Genomic DNA, 20,296 nt, shown 5'->3' on the forward strand with positions numbered 1-20,296 from the left:
GAGTCTTCAGATGATTCCAGCCCTGGCTTTTGAGTTTTCCAGCAGAGGCCTAAATGTCCTGGAACAGAGATAAGCCATCCCTGTTTGCTCTGTCTGATTTCTTGACTCACAGAAACCAGGAGAGATAATGATTATTGATGTTTTAAGCCACTAAGTTTTGGGATACCTTGTTATGCAGCAGTAGATAATATAAGCTGCCAGTAAAAGGAACAAGAAAAAAAACAGTGGCTTTAAAAAACTAGAAGTGTATTTCTTTTTCTCATTGAGAGTCTGGAAGTAGCTCTTATGTTGTCATCAGAAACCAACGTCTTTTACTCTGATCCTCTGCTATTCTCAGCAAATGACTTCAATTCTCAAGGTTGCCTCCTGATGCAAGATAGCTGCTGGAGTGCCAACTATCACCTCTGCATTCCAGGATGAATGCAAGATGAAGCAAGAGGACAGAACTAGCCTTCACCAATATTGTTTCTATTTCAAGGAGCATTTAAAAAATCTTTTCCCATACCTTTTGCTTATATCTCCTTTCTTAAAATTGAGTCACACAGCCACACAGTATGTACAAGGGAGGCTGGAAATGTTGCCTTTTAGCCGGGCTCATTGCCATCTGAAGTAAAACTGGGGTTCTGTTACTGAGAATGGATAGTGGCTGGCAGGCAGCTGGTGGCTGTGCTGTTAAGAACAGGACAATGGCAGAGGGAACCTTGCTCACGAGGGAGCCACATTGGCAAGCATGTTGGTCCGCTGCCCATACACCTTCTTGAATGCTTGGGCACCAAAGAGTTTTTCATCTAAGTTGCTTCTGAACAAAGAATTGACTTCACTCCCAGGGAAGTGAGGCGGTGGGCTGATGCCCAGAGAAAGCTCTGCTCTCTGGTCCTCCCCTCCCCACGTGGCCGGCAGGCAGCTGGACTGCTGCCTAAAACCTAACATGCAGCCCTGACCTTACCTGCTCAGTCACCTCATGGCTCATTTGCCCCAGTTTAAGGACAAATTCTGTGATTTGGTATTGAAGGCCTCAGCCGACTCTTCCACGGGGCTCCTTGCTTCCTGCCCCGCACCCAGGCCTTTCTGTGGGCGGCCCCCTCTGCCCAGAACACTCTGCTCTGTCTCTGCCCAGGGAAATCCGCGGCGCCCTTCTAGCACCACCAATAGCCCTTCTGGTGCCTGTGCACGGATTTAGCCAAATGGAAGCAGTTCCGTGCCAGGGCTCGAGAAGTAGCCCATGGGCTGGATTCTACCCACACTTGCCCCTCAGCCTGGTGCGCTTGCACAGTGAACCCCCTGCACAGCTGGGCATGTGAAGATACCAGTTCCAGCGGCCTCTCTAGCTTGGTCAGTAAGTGAGGCCCTTCCTTTGCCCTTGCCCTCTGTCTCTGGACCCCATGCCCTGAGTGGGGCCGCTGTCTCCTGCTTATGTCCTTCAGCATGCTCAGCGCCTATTCCCCCGGATCTCTGATGCCAATAGCCCGCAGGGGGACTGAACTTGGGCCACAGGCCACAGCTCTTTCTTCCCACTGTGGGGACCAGCCGATAGCCCCTTAGTCCTCAGCACGCCCAGCAGCAGAATGGGAAGCCCCACTGTGCTGGCAGAGGGGACACCGGGCAGTGCCTTAGAAGTGACCCGGATACCAGCTGATCAGAGTCAGCTGCCCAGAGCAACTCAAAGCTGAGTCTCAGAGGCGGGGCGGGAAGGTTCCCTCTCAGCTTGCCTGCTCCTGGGAATGCTGGGGCCCGAAGCTGCACTGCACCCCGACCCAGGGTGGCCCACTGCACTTGTACTGGTGGCCTTGGACCCACCACTCAGGAATGCACATGAAAAGGCCTTCCATTTCATACCTTTTATTTTATCTGCATCTTCTCTGCCTCCTCCCAACCCCACCAGCCCCTGAGAGGGGGTAGAAGCCCCAGTTGGAAGAAAGGGACTATTCTCTCCTCCCTGGGGGAGGGATGGTGTCCCCTGGGCCAGGGCCCACTGAGGGAAGCAGGGGCCTCCATGGCAGAGCAAGGGCACCGTCCAAGAGGCTGTGGCCAAGGCCGAGGCCCCTCGGATGCCCTGTGACCCTGGGCCCTGTGGGTCATCTGGAAGGTGAAGGGCAGAGAAGTCCATGGAGCTACGAGAGGACAAAGCCGGGGGGTGGGGTGGGGTGGCTGACGGAGGTGGATGTGGGCCTGGGGGAGGAGGAGAGGAGTTGAGACCAGGGGATGTGAGATCAAGGTAGGGCCCTGAGGAGGAACCCCAGGTTTAGAGGGAGCTGAAGGAGGGTATGGCAGGGAAAACAGTAGAGGCAGGGTGGGGCAAGGCTGCACTCCAAGGACCAGGCTCCCAGCCGCGGGGCCGCACCCCAGGGTCTGATCAGGACTGGCCCTGCGCAGAGGCCGGGCAGCAGGCAGGGAGGGGCCTGTCCAGTGAGGAGGATGGGGACTAGGGCTCGTAAAGGAGCCGAGACCCTGGTGCTGCCGAAGCAGGCTCTTCAGCTGCACGGAGGAGGCTAGCCCAGCTAGGCGTGGCCCCAAACCACCAATTTGTGCTTCTCAGTTGTTCAAGGGCTCCCCGCGTGGCCTCAGCCATGCAGAGTAGAGCCCACAGGCAGCCCTCTGCGGCAGGCAACAGCTGTCCCCGGGACTCCTCCCCCACCTCAGGTTTTCTGGAAACTTCCTCCCCTGCGCAGCCCGAGGGGCCCCTGAGGCAGCTCATCTGCCACCAGAAAGCGAAGCCTGGAGATGGCGGGAGGAGCCGCGCTGGATGGTTCATAGGCTCGGCTTTGGTGGTGCCCATTTGCCCTCAGAAGGACCACCTGTTACTGCACTGTAGACTGTTTAAGGGCTGCACCCCCACCCCACCCTTGTGTGCTGGTCTGTTTTCCCTCCTGTTTTGGGTAATTGAAGCCCATGGTAGGCTGGTGGGGAGGAGGGCACTCCGGAGGGCGTGGGAGTCAGAGTCCGCCCTGCCCGTCCCCCTGGCAGCCGCTGTCTCCATGGACAATGAGCACCGGGAAGTAAAGGGCGTCCTCGTAGCATGGTGGGCTCTCCAGGGGCTCCGTGTCCTCTCCACGGCGTCCCAGTGGCCCCCCACTCAGGCTCCGGAAGACGCCTGGTGTGGCCCGGCCCCCAGCTCCCAGCGAGAGGCGGCTGCGGCTGAAAGGCAGGCGGGGCCCGCTGGGCCGGGTAGGGGGCAGCGAGTTGCTGCTGACAGAACGTCGGCAGCGCTGGCAGCCACGGAGGTAGGCGCCGGAACCGGCACTCATGACCACCGCTTCTGAGTAGCTGGGCACCAGCTGCCGGTTGGAGCAGATGTGCCACTCGAGCTCAGTGAAGTCCACTGTGGCCACACGGGAGAGTGGGGGTCCGCTGGGCACAGTGCCAGGAGGGGGCGAACTAGCGCCAAAAAGCTTCTCTACCTGATAGTGCACATGGGCTGTGCCATAGGCCGCCACAACGCGCAGTGGCCAGGACAGCGTGGCCGCTGACACCAGCCAGAAGACCCATGCGCGGGCATACCAAGGAGGGCTGCGGGGGTCGGCGAAGACCATGAGGGATTCACGGAAGTCCACATCCTTCAGGTGCATGCCCTCGCGGGCCTCCAGGTAGTCGTCCAGGCCCTCGTTGGCACTAAAGAAGCGGGCCCTCTGGGTGAGGTATGAGGCCTCAGCCTCGGCGCTGCCGAAGCTGAAGCACTTGGTGAAGCGCAGCCGCGTGGCAGCGTAGTCAGCCAGGCCCATGAGCTCCTTGGAGACATCGCGGACACCGTGGGCTGAGTAGTCAAACTCGCCACGAGCCGTGCGACTATCAGCCCTCTCGTGGTAGACCTGTGTGGTGGTGTAGGCATCGCCATTCCGGTAGCGGGTGATCTGGCGGGTGCGCCGCACATAGTGGTAGCTGGTGGCCTTCCACCAGACACAAGGTGGTGCCTGTTGCAGCCGGTGGATCAGGGCCAGCACGGTATTGGCATCAGTGCGCGGTGCCTGGCATGACCGCACATGACAGTGCCAGCACTCAGCCAGGTAGAGGAGGTAGAGGAGGGAGACAAAGGCCAGTGGGATGTATAAGTAGCCATCAGAGCAGGGGCTGGCTGGGTAGGTGGGTGGTGGGCCCCCGGCCCCATGGGCCAGGGCTGCCTCCGGCCCCAGGACCAGCCGTGGCACTGTGGCCAGGCGACACCATGCCACCACGGCGCCACAGGCGTGGATGAGCAGCGTGAGGAGCAGGCATTTCCAGTGCGACTCGCGACATAGGGAGCTTCCCAGGGACTGTTTCAGGGGCCGCTGCTGCAGGGTGGGTGGAGAGAGGGGAGGCATGGGTCAGGACAAGACCATCAGTTGTGCCTGCCGCTCCACTTAAGCTTATGAAGGAGGTGGTGCTACACTCCCCACTTTACAGAGGAGGAAGCTGAGGCACAGAGGGACTGAGTGGTCCAGGCCTCACCCTTCCAGGGAACTCACAGTAGAGCTCTAGGACTCAAACTGAGGCCTATCTGCCTCCAGCGCATCTTCCACTGTGCGTTTCCCAGTAAAGGGCACCTAGGACAGAATAGTCCCATCTCTGCCAAGGGAAAGAAGGACCCCTTGACCAGCCATTGAGAAACTGAGTTCTGGTCCTGGCTTTGCCCCTAATTTGCTGTGTAGTTTGGTCATATTCCTGCCCTCTCTCGGCCTTGATTTATGGACCTTATGGTGTGGAGGAGTGCGGTGGCAGGGGTCCTAAGAATGAAGAGCATGGGCTTTGAAGCCCCACTGCCCAGGATCCGGGCCGGCTTCAGCACTTACTGTGCTTGGGCAGATCCCTTATCCTCTCTGGACCTCAGCCGCCTCACCTGTAAACTGGCTGTTGTGAGGATCCAATGAGATCATACGTGTGACAATCTCAGGTTCTGACCATGGGAATCAATGCTATCACTGTTACCCCGAAACTCCCTCTGGTCCCTCGGTTGCACTAGGGACAGCAGGAGACCTGGGAGAGGCTTTTAAGTAAGTGAGAAAGAGGAAGAGCTGGGAATGGGGGAGGTGTGAGTTTGGGGGCAGCAGATGGAGTGTCATCCTCCTCTCCCCATCTGTGCTGAAGGAGGAGGCGGGACACAGCTGCTGGGCAGCAGGGGCCACTCCCTGGCCCAGAGGGTTTGGCCCACCCTCCCTGGCAGGGTCCCCAGCCTGGCAGGCACCTCATTCCCAGGTGCCTATGGAGAGAGAAGGTTGGGGAGGGTGTGGGAAGACAAGGGGTAAAAGGGGAGAAGACAGAAGTGGTCTGGTGGAAGCAGCAGAGGTGGGGTTAGGGGCCCACCTCTCCCACCGCAGCCCCACCAGGCCTTGAGAAACCCAAAAGAAGAGGAACCACCCTCGTCCCAGACTAGGGCAGCCTGCCCTATCCCCCAATCTCTCACCGCAGGTGCATACCACCACCCTGACCTGCAGATCCAGCCAGTTGCACACACCCACTCATCCCTGCTCCACCCTACATGCTCATCGCAGACCCACTCATCACAGATGTACAAGCTGCCTGATCATCTAAGACACATAAGACCCCCACCTGTGCCCAGGGCACAACCCCTCACAAACATAACATGGTGCACAGGTGCATGCGTGCACTCCACAGACCCACCCGCTGCAGGACACACATGCACATACACATTACACATTCACTGAGGCCCAGGAACACTCAGACTCTCACCTGCCCACAGTGCACGTCCCCAACCCCCACCCCTACCGCAGCCTGACACACCGCACACCCTACAGACTCAACACGGAGAGACTTATCCATGGCAGGAAGACAGGATACATTTGCATGCACTTACGCATTACCATTTCACCCAAGCTAAAGGACCCACCAGACCCTCACCAGACTTTAGGGGGCATAAGTCCCACCCAACGTGTGGGGAGCACAACCGGCATTCACACACCCACAAACACACTACATTCACCCAGACACATATAGACCCACTCACCACCTACCACCCTCAATACCCCATACAGGGCTGCATACCCCTGCAGATCCTCTTCCTGTCTAGGACTGAAGACGGGCCTTCTCGGGGGTCCCAGCAAGCAGGATGGGGCCTTGGGCCTCATGCCAGGAGAGGTAGAAGGGTACCGTTGGCCACCTCTTTTCCTCTTTTTTCTCCTCCCTCTGCTCCCCTCCCCAACCCCAAGTCCCTGCTATTGCTGCTGCATTGCAGGCGCAGCCCGTGCACCTCGTGAGCTGCTGGGCCGGGCTGGGGGCCTGACCCCGGGGCTGTGGGGATCAGGGGCAGCGCTGCGGAATGGGGAAGCGCGGGAGCCAGACGCTGACGTCACAGGAGGGCAAGGCCGGACTAGGGGGCGCCGAAGGCGGGAGTCGCCCCCTCATCCCTTCCCAGACGTTCCACCCCTATCCCTACGCGGGCCCCTAGGCCCCCGGGCCCCTGGCGGGACGCAGGCTACCCCGATGACGTAACTGGCTGCAGGGGCTCGGGGACTTCCCTCCTCCGCCCAGGGCCCAGGGTTTGTGTCTTCCCTGGTGCCCCTCACCCCGCTCCAGCCGCGGCTCCGACCCCCCACCACACAGCGCCGGTACCTCCTCCCGCAGCGGCTCGCAGTCCGGGATGAGCGCAGGCACCTCCCCGCCGTCGCCACCGCCAACCTCCGGCATGGTGCTCCTGCTGCTTGGGCGGCCCGGGCCCGGGCCCGGGGCATGATAAGTGGGAGCGCGGGGGTTGCGGCGCGGCCCCGGAGGGCGTCCGCTCCGCTCGGCGGCCGCGGAGGAGTGCGCTGAGCTCGAGCCCGAGCGCGGCGGCGGCGGCGGCGGCAGCGGCGTTGGCGGCCACAGTGCCGGGCGCCCCGCCCTCCGCTGACCCCGCCCCCGCGGCACCGGCGGCGCCGCCAGCCGCGCCTGGCACCGCGGGCTCTGCCCCAGCTCTCAAGAAGCCCAGACTGCGCGGACCGACACCCGCGCTCCCTTTCTGTCGCGCTCGCGCTCGCGACCTTGGTCGAGTCCTTGTTCCCTGGGGCCTCAGTACCCGGCTCACCCCGTAAAATGAGGAGGGGGAATCTTGAAGATGGGTGGGTACCGGCGGGGCCCCATCTCTGAGGAGTAGGCCCAGGCCTAAAACGGGCCCAGACCTCACACCAACAGACCCGCTTGTAGGGCGGGGGAAAGTTACAGCCCAGAGAGGTGTGATGAATCTCAGTAGCTGGACAGAGGCTCGAGGCTCCACTTAGAGCAGGCAGGCGGGGGGGGCCAGGACGCCTGGGGCGCTAGGTTGCAGGCCTCTGGGTCAGCACTCTGCACTGCCAACCTCAATTTTTCCATCTGCGAAATGGGGATGGAAAGGTGTTGGATTCAACGCACCAGCATTCGTCATGCGCTACGGTGGAGTGGAATCTGTCCTGCTTGGGAGGGCACCTTCCCAGGAGCCCGTGGCTCCGGTGCTGTTCCCTGACCCTCAGGGTCCTCAGACCTTCACACTGCCCCTGCGTCTGGGCTGCCCCCAAGGCAGACGATCAGTGGATGGCACATGGGGAGCTGCAACGCTAAGTGAGTTTTGATTCGTCTAGTGATTTTTTTTCCAAAGGGTAACTATTCAGTTCAACAACGCTACCCATTTAAAGACGAGGTAATTGAAATGGTAGAGAAGAGAGGACTGACCCAGGGTTTCATCCACTTATTTATTGAACACAAATGTTTATTGGGTGTCTTCTATATGCAAGAAATATGCTTGGCACTGTGAAAACATGAACAGGAATAGAGAATGGCACAGGACTTGTCTTCAGGGAATTTACGCCTGGGCAAACTGGTGTACCCAGAGGGAGCTTAGAACCCAGACTTTTGCCTCCATCCCAAGTCAGTCAGGCCTCTGTTCCCTTTGTCTTGCTGAGTGGCACAAGTTGAACTGACTCTTAAAGGATAACTAGGATTTTGACAAATGGATACAGGGGGGAAGGTCATCCCAGCTGGAGGGAATTTCTTGGTAAAGGCATTGTGATTGGGTTGAACTCTGAGAGCAGGAAGGTCTCCTGGTGTAACTGGACACTGGGTAGCTAACTAGAGACAGGTCACAGAGGACGTGATCTTGCTCTCTAGAAAGTAATGGCTGAAGGTCTGTGAAAAGGGAGGCCCCTGAAGACTGTCGGGGGAGGGTGAGAGTGGTCAGAAACTGGGTGAAGAGAAAGGAGCCCCCTGGCTCACGAGTAAGGTTTGCGGAGTCTCACTGTGCTTTGAGATGACCGGAGGGCCGGCAATGACTCAGGAATTTCAACGTTAGCTTAAACAGCCGTATCAGCACGCCCGTACCTCCAAATCGGCCTCAGCTATCTATACCACGCAGATCTTCTGGACCTCAGTTTTTCAATATGTGTAATGAGAGAGAGAGAGGGATGGGGGAGGGAGGGAGAGAGAGACAGAGAGAGAGAGGGAGAGAGAGACAGAGAGGAGGGGAGAGAGAGAGAGAGGGAGAGAGAGAGAGAGAGAGAGAGAGAGAGAGAGAGAGAGAGAGAGAGAGAGAGAGAGCCAGCCCAGCAGTAGGCAGCAGGGGGGTCTGCAGGATGGCAGCAAGGGCGATAGAGCATTTCAGCACTGGACGACGGACAGCACCCGTGCGGCGAGGAGGGGTGGGAGGCGGGCTCGAAGGCGCTGCTACTGCCCGGCCCTGCCTCCCACCAACCCATCCCAGCTGTCCAGGCTCCTTGCCACGACTGGGGGCGCTGGGAGTATGGGCAGGACGAAGAAGGAAAGCGAGCACTGAGAAGGAAGGGTAGGAGCTCCGACGGGCGGGCTTTGCCGAGTCCCCCAACTCCACTCCCTCCTGGAGTACGTCCCGCGAGTGAAGCTTAGTTCCAGGACAACAGCTTCCGGCGGGTCTCAGCCTGGTGCAGTCGTGGCAGGGACAGCGTCAAGTGCTGCGCTGCGCAGGCGCAGTAATAATTCTCGCTACCATCCTACCTTTACTCATCTGGAAGGAGAAAACCCACTATCCAATCCGAGAGCGCCTCGAATTGCTCCACCTATCCCCCGCCCGGAAGTTCATTAGTGTCGAATCCGCTTTTGCGAGGGTACGACAGTAGCCAATTGAGAAAGGGGAGGAGCCAGCCGGCTCCTCTGAGGAGCCAATGGCAGGCGGGGGAGGATGACGCTATGGATATGGCGGCTGCGGTCGAAGAACTCGGGGACGTGTCGGGCTGCTCGGTAATCTCTGTCGGTGTCCAGGGAACAGAGCAGCTGCCGCATTAGGATTCGTACCCACGAGGTGGTGCAGCAGGCCTTAGGGGAGAGTGAGCGGCGGTCATGGCTTATCACTCGGGCTACGGAGCCCACGGTGCGTGGGGCGCGGGGCGGGCGGGGCGCGGCCCGGCTGGCCAAAGGGAGGTCAGCGGCGCGGCCCGCTTGCTGAGGGAGAGGGGCGGCCGTGACCGCTGCCCGGGACGGCAGGTATAATTCAGGTTCCTGCTCCCCTCGACTCGGCAACGTGTCCCGGACTTCGCCCTCTAGGCCCAATCCTGAGATCGGGAAGTGACAGAACAGCTGGGATCCCCATACCCAACCCGAGCATGAACGGGGTGTGCCTCCAGAATTTCCTTCCCCTGTCATGATCCTAGTAGAGTACCCGACCTCCGGGCACCCAGGCGTTGCCTTTCCCACACTTGTTCTGCGGGGATGCTCTAGGAAACTTCTTCACCTTGGAAACCTCTGTTCACTCTCCAAGGCTCAGTTCAGAGATCACTTCCCTTGAGAAGCCCCAGGTGGGCTACCACTTCCAAGCATTGCTCCAGCTCTTTCTTTGCCCACATGTAGCAACTCTTGAAAAGTGTCCCTCATCACAGTTCTTTCTCAGTTAGCTACTACCATCCAGCCAGGGTTTCCCTTACTGATTGCTTGGTGCTCCCAGGACCCATACAGGGAAGGGGCGGTGGTTTGTGCTCATGCTTGGTTTTCCTTTCAGCTACTCTGGTACTTACAAACCCACAGGCTCCAAGCACAGAGCCCGGGCAGCTCCAGATCCTCCTCCCCTCTTCGATGACACAAGCGGTGGTTACTCCAGCCAGGCTGGGGGATACCCAGCCCCAGGAACTGATGTGGCCTTCAATGTCAACCACTTGCTTGGGGACCCAATGGCCAATATGGCTGTGGCCTACGGCAGCTCCATCGCATCCCATGGGAAGAACATGGTGCACAAGGAGGTGTGGCCTGCCCCCAGGGCAAGGGTTGCAGGATATCTGGCCAGGGCTGGGGCATCACAGGATCTCACCTAATCCTCACTGCAGCCCCCAGGGAAGGAGAACACAGAGGTTAGGGTTAGGGTTAGGGTTCAGGGTGCAGCTCACCCACTGCCTACTCTCTCCCCTCCCAGCTGCACCGTTTTGTGTCTGTGAACAAACTCAAGTATTTTTTCGCTGTGGACACTACGTATGTGGCCAAGAAGCTAGGGCTATTGGTCTTCCCCTACACACACCAGGTGAGCTGCTAACCAGATGAGGATTGGGAAGCAACCCCCTTGCCTCCCTCATCCTGCCCCAAGACCTCAACCCCCTTCTTTCCTCTCTTGTCTTTTCCTCCTGACCTGGCTGCCAGAACTGGGAAGTGCAGTACAGTCGTGACGTGCCTCTGCCCCCACGGCAGGACCTCAACGCCCCCGACCTCTATATCCCCAGTGAGTCTTTGACCTGGGCTGGGGAATGTGGGGAAACTTGGGCCTTGAAGCATCAAGAAGAAGAGAGGCTCATGCATTGATTCAGCTTCTGCTCTTGGTGCTTTTATGTGTGGCAGTTGCTAGATACCAGGGAGATGGAGCAGGGTGGCCAGTAAGGAGCTTCCCAGGTTGCTCTCTAGGTTCTCCCTTTTGAAACCTTCCTGCCTCTTGACTTGGACCATGTCCCTCCCTAGCCTGGAGCCCTGGATTTAGACCTGGCCCTGCAACTTCCAGCCATAAGACCTCAGGCTGGCCTACTTTAATTCTTCTGTAAAATGGGAATAACAAGTCCCTACCACAAAGGATTTTTGTTGAGATTCAGTGGGTAAGGTGTGCTCAGGACCTGGCATGTAGTAGGAAGCATAAGGTATTAGCTGCTGCCATCCTTATTACTTGTCCCCCAAGGCCTGCTCCAACACCCCTCCCCTGGAAGTGGCTACTCCCTTCTGGGTTCCCACAACTGTCCATCCACATGGCATTGGTCAGGCCACCGCAGTGTGCTGTGGCTGGCAGATGGCACTCTGTCCTGGGGCCTGCACAAGGTGAGGCCCATGGTGGACACCCTAGAGGGGGGTGAGTATGCTGGGGCCAGCCCTTGGAAGAGCTACCAGGAGAGCAGCCTGTGACAGTGAGGGCAGCCAGCCAACCCAGTTGCCCCCAGAGGGATCTGGGTTCTTTCAGCCTTCATTCTGTTTTCTTTCTTGGAGCCACCATGTAAAGTGGGAACTGCCATCCCCATTTTGCATGTTGAAGCCAAGGTTCAGGTAGACATGAGTACCTTTGAAGCTGGTTTCCTGATTGCAGATACTATGCCCTCTGATGGGCACATCAGTTCTGGTGCTTCAAGGGGGCAGAGGACAGGACTGATAGGTTAAAACGGCTGCGAAAGACCAGCTCCCTCTGGCTCTGAGCTTTCATGAAAACGGCAGAGGTAAATGTGGAGCTATTTGTATTGGCAAGGTGGCCAGAGCCAGGGCTAGTGCCAGCGCCGATGGCCACTGAAATTTCTGGGTGAGGTGAAGTCTTCCCCATGGCTTGGACTCTGAGGACAACCTGGGTTGTCCTCCAAGCCTGCACTTTGGTCGTACAGTCTTGCTTTAGATCAATGTGGCCCCTGCTGTTGGTCTAGGATGAACAGTGGCCTTGGCATGTGATATAGTTTCTTGGTGAGTTTTCTAACACAGGGACAGGGAAAGAAGTAGCATGATGGTCCTGAGAGAAGGGTCAGGTGGCATTTACACAGGGAAAAGGCTGAACAGAGAAAGGTTTCCCCAGGCAGAGCTGAGTGTGGAGGTCGGGCATGTTGGGATATACAGGGAAGGAAGTATTGGAGGGAGAACAGGAGGTGTCAGTGGCCTGGAATGCCTAGTGGGGTTGGGCTCTGATTGAGGAAACCAGGCTGATGGCATCTCAATGGCTTTTGGCAGCAATGGCCTTCATCACCTATGTACTGCTGGCTGGGATGGCACTGGGCATTCAGAAAAGGTCAGTGCCAATCCCCTCCCGGGTCCTACCACCTCCCCTCCATCCTGACTCCTCAGCTCCCTAGGGGATCTGTGCCAGGTCCCGAGGCCACACTATGCCCCCAATGTCATACCTGCCACAGGATGGCTGCTTCTGAACACCCCCTCACCCCCAACCCCATGTGGCCACAGGTTCTCTCCAGAGATGCTAGGCCTGTGTGCAAGCACAGCGCTGGTGTGGGTTGTGATGGAGGTGCTGGCCCTGCTCCTGGGAATCTATGTGGCCACTGTGCGCAGTGACCTGAGCACCTTCCACCTGCTGGCCTACAGTGGCTACAAATATGTGGGGTGAGTACTCGTGGGCCAGGGGAGGGGCTGCTCTCGGGGAGAGGCCTGCCACCGTGGGTCCCTGGTCTGCATAGCTATAGCTTCCAGCTGTGACCCTGGATACCACTCTGCCTTCTTTGGGCCTCTAGCTCTTCTCTGTTAGAGAAACCGGCTGTTGTCAGCAGTCTCCTCAGGAAACGGGTAGTGTTCTGGAAGTCAGGAATACACTGAAAATCACCCTGGGGGATTAGGGAGAAGGGCCTTGAGCTGGGGTAGGCTCAGGTCCAGGGCTGAGGGCTGCATCCGGGGCCTTCCGGATCTGTTGTGAGTGTAGGTTCCTGTGACGCAGTGGTGGGGAGGAGGGCCTAGGCTGGCCTCGAGGCCTTCATGGGCGGCTGATCTCTGGATCTGGGGAGGTCTCCAGCCTTCTCCCCACCTGCCCCTGCAGGATGATCCTCAGTGTGCTCACAGGGCTGCTCCTTGGCAGTGACGGCTACTACGTGGCACTAGCCTGGACTTCGTCTGCGCTTATGTACTTCATCGTGAGTCGGGACCCTCTTCCCAGGGGTGGAGCAGGGGGCAAGCCTTCCCCTCCCGGCCCAGCTTCACCCTCTTCCTTTCAGGTGCGCTCCTTACGTACAGCAGCCCTGGGCCCCGACAGCATGGGGGGCTTGGGGGCCCGGCAGCGTCTCCAGCTCTACCTGACTCTGGGAGCCGCAGCTTTCCAGCCCCTCATCATATACTGGCTGACCTTCCACCTGGTCCGGTGACCCCTGGCCCCCACTAGCACTGATTTTTCCACACATTGAAGATTTGATTTCCTTGATTTTGTTTGACTCTTGTTTCTGGGGACTGAGGGGAGTCGCTGACACTTCTGGGCCTCTGTACTGTCCATGGGACCAGGCTCAGGGTTGTATGGGCAGATCCAGGGAAGGCTTCCTGGAACTGGTGACCTCGATACTGCTTTGGAAGGCAGACGGAAGGGTTTCAGCAGGGCAAATGAGCATGAATGGAATGGGGCAGCTCCCAAGGGGACCTCGGCCTCTGATCCATCTGAGGGGATCCCTAGAGGGATCTGTGGGCTAGTGGGGTGAGCCTGGCTGTGCTAGGGATTTAGCTTAGGGCTGCCCCCTTTATTATAGTCCCTTTGCCTCCATCTCTTCAAGCCTTTCAGGAGCAGAACTGTGGCCCAGGTGTTTGCAAGTAGTTTATTCATATTTTGTCACAAATGGCCGGGGAGGGGGTGCTGGACTCCCCCAGGCAACATAGAAAATAGGTCCAAGAGACAAGGTGGGCTGGGGTTGGGGCAAATGGGGACACGGAAGGGTCTGGAAAGATAGCCTGGGGGAGGGGAGAGGGCAGACTAGGGGTGGGGCTGCCCCGCTGCTGAGCCTGCTCATTGCCGGTGTGGGTACTCCCCCACCTGCAGGGGGAGCCTCAGGGTGAGGGTGGAGGGGGCGGCCCAGAACTTCCAGGGTCAAGCCCTGCCCCTTGGCAGGGCCAAGTTTCCCCTGAAGTGGACAAGGCTGGAGATCCCACCCCTTCCAGGATTGACTGCCATGCCCACAGGCTGGCAGAAGAGCCCCTGCCCCTATTTAGAGCTCTGCCCAGCCCTAGCCCAAGGCGATGGGGCTCTGAAGGCGGGAGATCCCCGCAGCAGCAGTTTGGGGGATGGAGAGAAGGCTGGGGGCACCAGTGCCCCCTCCCTCCCGAGGGCTGAGGCCTCTGAGGCCAAGGAGCAGGGCTGGGGTTGCACAGGCGTCCGGTCCGTTCTGGGCTCACTCCCTGGCCGGCTTCCCCCTTAGAAACTCACCAACGTATAAACCATACTGCGGGAAAACAAGGCAGTGAGCCAGGTCCTGAGTGGACCCGGCTACTGGCTGCCCACCCTGTGGCACCCTGGGTTGCCCTTAGTCCTCAAGGGAAAAGGGCAAGAACTTGGGGCCCAACCATTCCTGGGATGAGAGGCACAGTGCTTGGAGCACCCCTTCCCTGACTTCTCACTGCCACGGGCAGGGTCTCACCTGTACAGGTAATAGAAGAAGGAGAGCAGGTAGAAGGCGAGTTTGCACCAGGACTCCTTCTGGCAGTAGTTAAGGATGTCAGCATTCATGATGGAGACTGCATCATACATGACCTCAGAGCCATCCGCAGGGCGGTGGAAGTACCTGGGGCGAGGGAGGGGCCTGAGTGCCCGCCCTCAAGGCTCCCACCCCAACCTGCCCCTCCCTGCTCCCCCAGCTCCCCCTCCCTGAGACGGCTGCTCCCCTCACCTCCAGAGGTGGTAGAAGAGGAGGGGGATGTTGAGGCCCAGGGTCACCCACTCTGCTGCACAGAGAAACATCAGACAGAAGAGGCCGTGGATGGAATATTCTGGGACCACCAGCTGGGGAGTGAGGGTGAGAGGTCAGCTGCCTAGTGCCTGGCCAGACCCAAGCTTCAAGGGCACAGAGGGGAGCTGGGGTTTAGAAGCTCTCCTAAATTACTTCTGGGGACTATACAGGACTCTGACCTTCCCATTCCCTCCCAGGTGCCAAAGCGGATGAAACAGGCCCTTTAGGAGGAAGGCCCGCTCCAAGTCACAGAGGGGCTGGGCGAGGCTAGGAGCCTCCTTCCCCTAGCCCTGACACTGACCTTCCTCAGGAGGCAGCAGATGCGTTCGATGTTTTTTAAACGCTCGCGCTGTAGGGGGAGGAAAAGGCCGCGATGGGGGAGGCAGAGGAGCTGGCATGGGGGGGGGAGCCCCGCCACCCTCCTGCGCCCCATCGCTCTGCACGTGGCCGCCAGGGGGTGCCAGAGCAGCCTCTGCGGCGGCGTAGACGCGACAGGGAAGCCGCCGCGCCGTCCCCATGGCGACCGTCACCATGGAGGGACCTTCACCCCGCGTCTCCACGGCAACGGCCCAGAGCCTGGCAACTGCCGCCCCGCCCGGAGGAACCCGAGCCCCGAGCCCGCTCCAGGTGTTTGCTGGGGGCGGGGACAGACAGAAGAAAGGGCCTTGGTGCCGGCCCTCCCACCACACCCTCGTCTTCCCGTCCCCCAACCCCTTTCGCCAGCAACAGATGGAAAGACAGACGGACGGACACACCTCGGCACAGCACATGTATCACTTACTGCCCGCGCTGGGTTCCCCTGGTCGATGGGGTTCTTGAAGTCGGTCCGCAGCTCGTCAAAGGCTATGATCTGGGGGAGGGGTGTGTGCCAGTCAGGGTTGGGGCAGCAGCTTATGGCCCCCCAACCCGTCCTTCCGCGGGATATGATTTCATACACGGGGATCGGACCAGACGAAGCTTGCTGCAAAGGTGGAGAAACAGGGCCAGGGAGAGGCGGGGTCTGGCCCAAGGTCACACACAGTCTGGAATGGAACCCTAGGGTGCTGAGGCCCAAGTCAGCCCATGTGTACTACAACCTCCATCCCAAGAGATAAGGTGTCTTTTCTGCTGAGTCCTGTGCTGAGCAGTGGGGCCCCCAAGGTCTGGGACACAGTGCGTGCCCAGGAGGAGCCCCCAGCTTGGAGGACTGAACTTATATTGCATGGTGATCAGGGCCGTGGGGTACAGGGAGAACCTGGGGAGAGTGCCTGGTCCAGTGTTGGGGGTGATGGGGACTCAGGCTGGACTCGAGTGCTTGTCTGGTGACAAATGGGGGAAGGGCAGTCTGAGCAGTAGGTACAAAGGCCCAGGACTGAAAGAAAAAGGAACATTCAGAAAGCTACAGGTTCCATGGGGCCAGAATGAAAGTGAAGCAAGTGGGTTGGAAGAAGGGAAAGGTGAGAGGAAGATGGGCTGGGGTGCTCTGTGAGGCTGGACCAGAAGTTTGGACTTCAACACCAAAGGAATGGGGAACCCCTGAGGGGTGGGAGGCAGAGTGGGGCAGTCAAGCTGATGTGTTAGCACCGATGGAGCAGCAGTGCAAACTGGCTAACAATTCCAGCCAAGAAGTGCCTGGTGCTTACAATATACAGCAGGCATTATTAACTCACTTAATGCCTGAGTCAATCTATAAGGTGGGTACTGGTGTTATCATTTCCGTTTTGCAGATGAGGAAATGAGATATAAAGTGACTTGTCAAAGACCACACAGCTAGTTAGTGGCAAGCCAGGATTCTAACCCAGTTAGACTCCAGAACTAAATTCTTAACCACTTTATCATACTCAGGCCAGACCAGCAAGGGGACTTCTGGGAATGTCGCTGGGAGGTGGGTGGGGGCAGGGCTCCGCCAGTTATCTGAGGAGAGCAGCAGTGGGATGGGGGGCTGTGGGTGGGTTTCAGGTGCATTCAGAGGCCAGATTCCAGAGGGTGTGGATGGAAGCAGAGTGGAGGCAGAGGGGCCCAAGCTTTCTTCAGGTGGTGGGGCATCTGGTGACCAGCATGTCCTAACTGGGATGGGAACTCTTGGGGACAAGCAGGTGTTTGACAGGATGATGGAATGAACCTGGGAGAGCTGGCATGGAAGCAGGGCTGGTAGAGGAGCCTTCTGGGGTCCCCTCCCCTCAGCACCAGCCATAGGAAGAGGCAGAGGGCCCACCATCCCCAAGCATCGCAGATCCAGACACCTAAGGGAGAGAACATGGGCTTCCCAGAGGGAGCTGGGGCCATCTGGCGCAGCACCCACCAACTCCCCATTGACTCGGGGTAGCCGCCTGCCTGCCAGGCACAGCAACAGGGTCCAGCAGGGAGCGGAAGGGTGCCGTCTGTCTGCCCAGAGCTGGCACCACCAGCAGGAGACGGGTGTCGTACCTCCCACCCCCCAGGCTGCCTGGCACTGACTCAGCCCCCTGGAACAAACAATCCCCCGTGGTGACAGCTGACATGCATCACTCACCACAAGGGTTGCCTAGCGACTAGTGGGGCCTAGGCTCAGAGTCTGGGGTGGTATCTGGGGTCCTGCCCTGGAAGGTTCTACTTTAACCAATTTGGATTGAGGCCCATACTTCCTTCCCCCTTAGCAGGCCTTGTTCTGGGCACTCTGATGTATATACAACAGGCCCACTTTACCACTGAGGAAACAGACTCGGGGCCCAAATGACTTGCTATCACGCAGCTAAAAAGCAGAGCTAACACAGTGCCTGATGCTTAGTAAGTGCTCAGTAAATTTGTTGAGAAAGCCTGAGCCCCATCCCCCAGCCCAGGAGCCCCAGCAATGGAAAAGGCTGAGTCTTATCCATCCTTGACTTCCCCAGTGCTACCCAGAACTGTTCGCAGGAAGCACAGACGCAGGTGTGCTGCACGGAGGCACTGCTCTGAGGATCCCTGCTCTAAGGATGGGAACCAGCCCCTCCAAGGGGGTCGGGGAAGGCCTCGGGGCAGGGAGGGGCCTGAAAAAGAGCTTCTTGAATTCCAGAAACCCTTTTTTTCCAGGACCTAGTTGGCTCTGTGTTCTCAATCTGTGACCTTCAATTCCTTCCAGACCTCAGGATCCCAGCCCTCTGGCCCACACCCCAAAGGATTGTCCAAGGCTCGGGCATGAGATAGGAGGCTCTGAAAGGTCAAGATGGACTCATGGGAGTGGAGGGAGGAAAACAAAACAAAACAGGAAGTGGGAGAAAAGAACAAGCAACTGAGAGAGGGGGGCAAAGCCTGAGAGAGAGAGAGCTGGAGACGCTGGGGGTTACTTGAAGGTGCTGTGGGGGTTCACTCCTCACACAAGAGGAGTGCAGTCAGAGTCCATGGAATCCTGATGTCAAAGAGACAGGCGGTAGGGGGGAGTGGGTGGCAGGGGATGACAAGGGAGAGACTGGGCAAGAGCCTGGGAGGACCACAGAGCAGGCAGCAGTCCCCACCAAAGAGAGGAGGAAGTGGGGAGACCAGTACAGAAGCTGGTGAAGCAATGGGAGGAGGTGAGAGGAAGGAAAACAGGGGGTACAGGAGGAGAGACTGGGAGGGTAAGGGGAACTCCCATAGGGGTGAGGATTGGGGAGTGTGTGCTGGATGCAGAAGCAGAGGGGGCCCCAGCTGAGTGGGCCAAGGCCCGCTGAGCTGGTTTGGGGTAGGGGCCGAAACTTCAGGGTACAGAGGAGGGAGAGCAGTAAAGGGGGCCAAAGGGCCCCAAACCAGAAGCGATAGTTCTGCGGTGAGAGCAAGGGAGCAAGACAGAGAGGCTACTGAGGAGACGGCCCCGGGAGAATGAAGGAAAGGGACCCTCTGTAAGGGAAGGAGGGCAGGAAAAGGGGTGAGAACTGGACATTGTGAAGGACTAGATGTGTGGGGCCAGACCAGAGTGTGCGCCGGACCAAGGGGACATGAGACGAAGGGGAAAGTGGGGGCAGGAAGAGAAGGGAAGCTGTAAAGTGGGGAGGAAAGCGGGTGCAGGGAAGCCCCGACAGGAGGGGGCAGGAAAGCCCAAGGTGAGCGGTGGTGGGGCTCGCTTTCTGGGCTGCTTAGAGCCAGCTGCTGCTGGGTCAGGGTCGGGGGTGGGAAGGGAAAGGGTTAATGGACTCTGCGATCTGTGGGTCCTGTAAACAGATGCAGTTGCCATAGCAACCGGCTCCATCACTCAGGCTGGAAAAACCCACAAAGGGAGGGTGGGGTGATGAGCAGACAGATAAACTGCCCGACGGACAAACGGGGGCGATTGGAAGGGGGAATAGGAGGAGGGAAAGGAGCAGAATCTCAAAATTCTGCCCCACACCCCAAGGCTGTATGGGCAGGGGATGGGGGTCAGGGGCCGACTGACATACCCATACACTGGCGGGGGCGGCGGAGGAAGGGGGGGCCCCCAGGAACGAAGCCGACTACGGGGTGGGGAGGGTGGTGTTCATGGGGGCGGAAAGGAGCCAACCGATGGGGGATAGCGGAGAGGAGGCTCCAAGTTTCCCGGGGCCCCGAGGCCATCCGCCCGGCCCCCTCCAGCTCCATGTGCCCCCTGCCCCCCCATCCCGCCCCCAGTCCCAGCCCGGCCTTACGTGCCAGATGACAAAGAAGATGAGGGAGGCGCACAGCACCAGGGTGAGCATGTAGCAGAACGCGGCGAAGGTGAACGCCATGGCCCCCGCGCCGGGCGGCGGCCCGGGGGGCGCCAGCGCGGGGCCCGGGCGCAAGGGGACGCCCCCGGGCCCGCGTTTAGGGCCGGCCGGGCATGGCCCGCAGGGCTCGGGGGACTCGGGCGGCGCAGCCGGGACCGGGGCCGCGGGGCCGCGGGGCGCGGGCCGGTGGGCTCGGGGGGCGAGTCCGCTGCCGGCTGCCCCGGCCCCGATCGCTCATCCTGCGATCCCTCGCCCGCGGCTCCCTCGCTCTCCAGCCCGCGAAGCCGGCGGGGCGGAGCCGGGGGCGGGGCCGCCGTGCGAGCGCCCTCGGGCGGGGCTGGGTCTCCGCGCGCCCCTCCGCCTACCCGGCTTGGCCCGGGCGCCTTCCCCCAACACCCCCCCCCCAACTTCAGGGGTCCGTAGGATCAGCCGTACACCCCCCGCCTCTTGCGTTGCACAACATACCCACCAAAGCTACACTCCGTCCCATAGGACGGGCGCTCACACCCTTACCCTCACACACGGCGCCTCAACGACCGGCCAGGAAGCCCGACTAAGGTCTTACTGCAAAGCCCTTGTCAATGTCCGGGAGTGTAGGGACGCCTGCCTGAAGCCAGCGCAGAGCCTAGAGGGTTGGCTGAACCAGGGGGCTGGAGAGGAAGAGGCCAGGGGCGACGAGGCACAACGTCTGCGGCCTGGGCTCTGGCGGCAGCCCAGCTTCCCATCCTGGAAGTGTGCCTGTGTGGGTGTTGGCGGCGGCTCACCAGGTGCTCGCTGACGGCCGCCTGCCTCCCTCCCTGCCCGAACCGTGCTGGGCCCGCGGGGACAGGCTACAGAAGTACGGGCAGGCAGCTCTCCGGGCTTCAGGGAAGTGGGTCAAGGACTTTAACAGCA

At 59.5% G+C, this 20,296-nt stretch overlaps 3 protein-coding genes across 5 annotated transcripts; 1 reads left to right on the forward strand and 2 right to left on the reverse strand.

The window, feature by feature from the left end:
- Positions 1-1,823: 1,823 nt before the first annotated feature.
- Positions 1,824-6,801, reverse strand: TMEM151A (transmembrane protein 151A). Its single transcript, XM_036929911.2, has 2 exons — positions 6,541-6,801; positions 1,824-4,265 (listed from the first exon to the last, which is right to left on the reverse strand). The coding sequence occupies exons 1-2, from the start codon at positions 6,613-6,615 to the stop codon at positions 2,934-2,936; spliced, it is 1,407 nt and encodes a 468-aa protein (XP_036785806.1). The 5' UTR covers positions 6,616-6,801; the 3' UTR covers positions 1,824-2,933.
- Positions 6,802-9,064: 2,263 nt separating this feature from the next.
- On the forward strand, positions 9,065-13,264 carry YIF1A (Yip1 interacting factor homolog A, membrane trafficking protein). Of its 3 annotated transcripts, none has more exons than XM_036929854.2 (8): positions 9,065-9,277; positions 9,928-10,139; positions 10,310-10,414; positions 10,531-10,609; positions 12,076-12,133; positions 12,304-12,459; positions 12,887-12,980; positions 13,062-13,264. In XM_036929854.2, the coding sequence occupies exons 1-8, from the start codon at positions 9,247-9,249 to the stop codon at positions 13,206-13,208; spliced, it is 882 nt and encodes a 293-aa protein (XP_036785749.1). In that variant the 5' UTR covers positions 9,065-9,246; the 3' UTR covers positions 13,209-13,264. The 3 variants fall into 3 exon arrangements, with proteins under 3 accessions (XP_036785749.1, XP_057362860.1, XP_036785759.1); XM_057506877.1 differs by having other exon boundaries at positions 9,074-9,147; positions 9,902-10,139; XM_036929864.2 differs by having other exon boundaries at positions 9,082-9,277; positions 9,902-10,139.
- A 368-nt stretch (positions 13,265-13,632) lies between these two features.
- Positions 13,633-19,692, reverse strand: CNIH2 (cornichon family AMPA receptor auxiliary protein 2). Its single transcript, XM_036929891.2, has 6 exons — positions 19,343-19,692; positions 15,553-15,621; positions 15,073-15,120; positions 14,712-14,824; positions 14,463-14,606; positions 13,633-14,267 (listed from the first exon to the last, which is right to left on the reverse strand). Exons 1-6 carry the CDS (start codon positions 19,421-19,423, stop codon positions 14,240-14,242), a joined length of 483 nt encoding a protein of 160 aa, XP_036785786.1. The 5' UTR covers positions 19,424-19,692; the 3' UTR covers positions 13,633-14,239.
- Positions 19,693-20,296: the final 604 nt, after the last annotated feature.

Source organism: Manis pentadactyla, chromosome 9 (genome assembly GCF_030020395.1).
Source record: "Manis pentadactyla isolate mManPen7 chromosome 9, mManPen7.hap1, whole genome shotgun sequence".
Lineage (NCBI taxonomy): Eukaryota > Metazoa > Chordata > Mammalia > Pholidota > Manidae > Manis > Manis pentadactyla.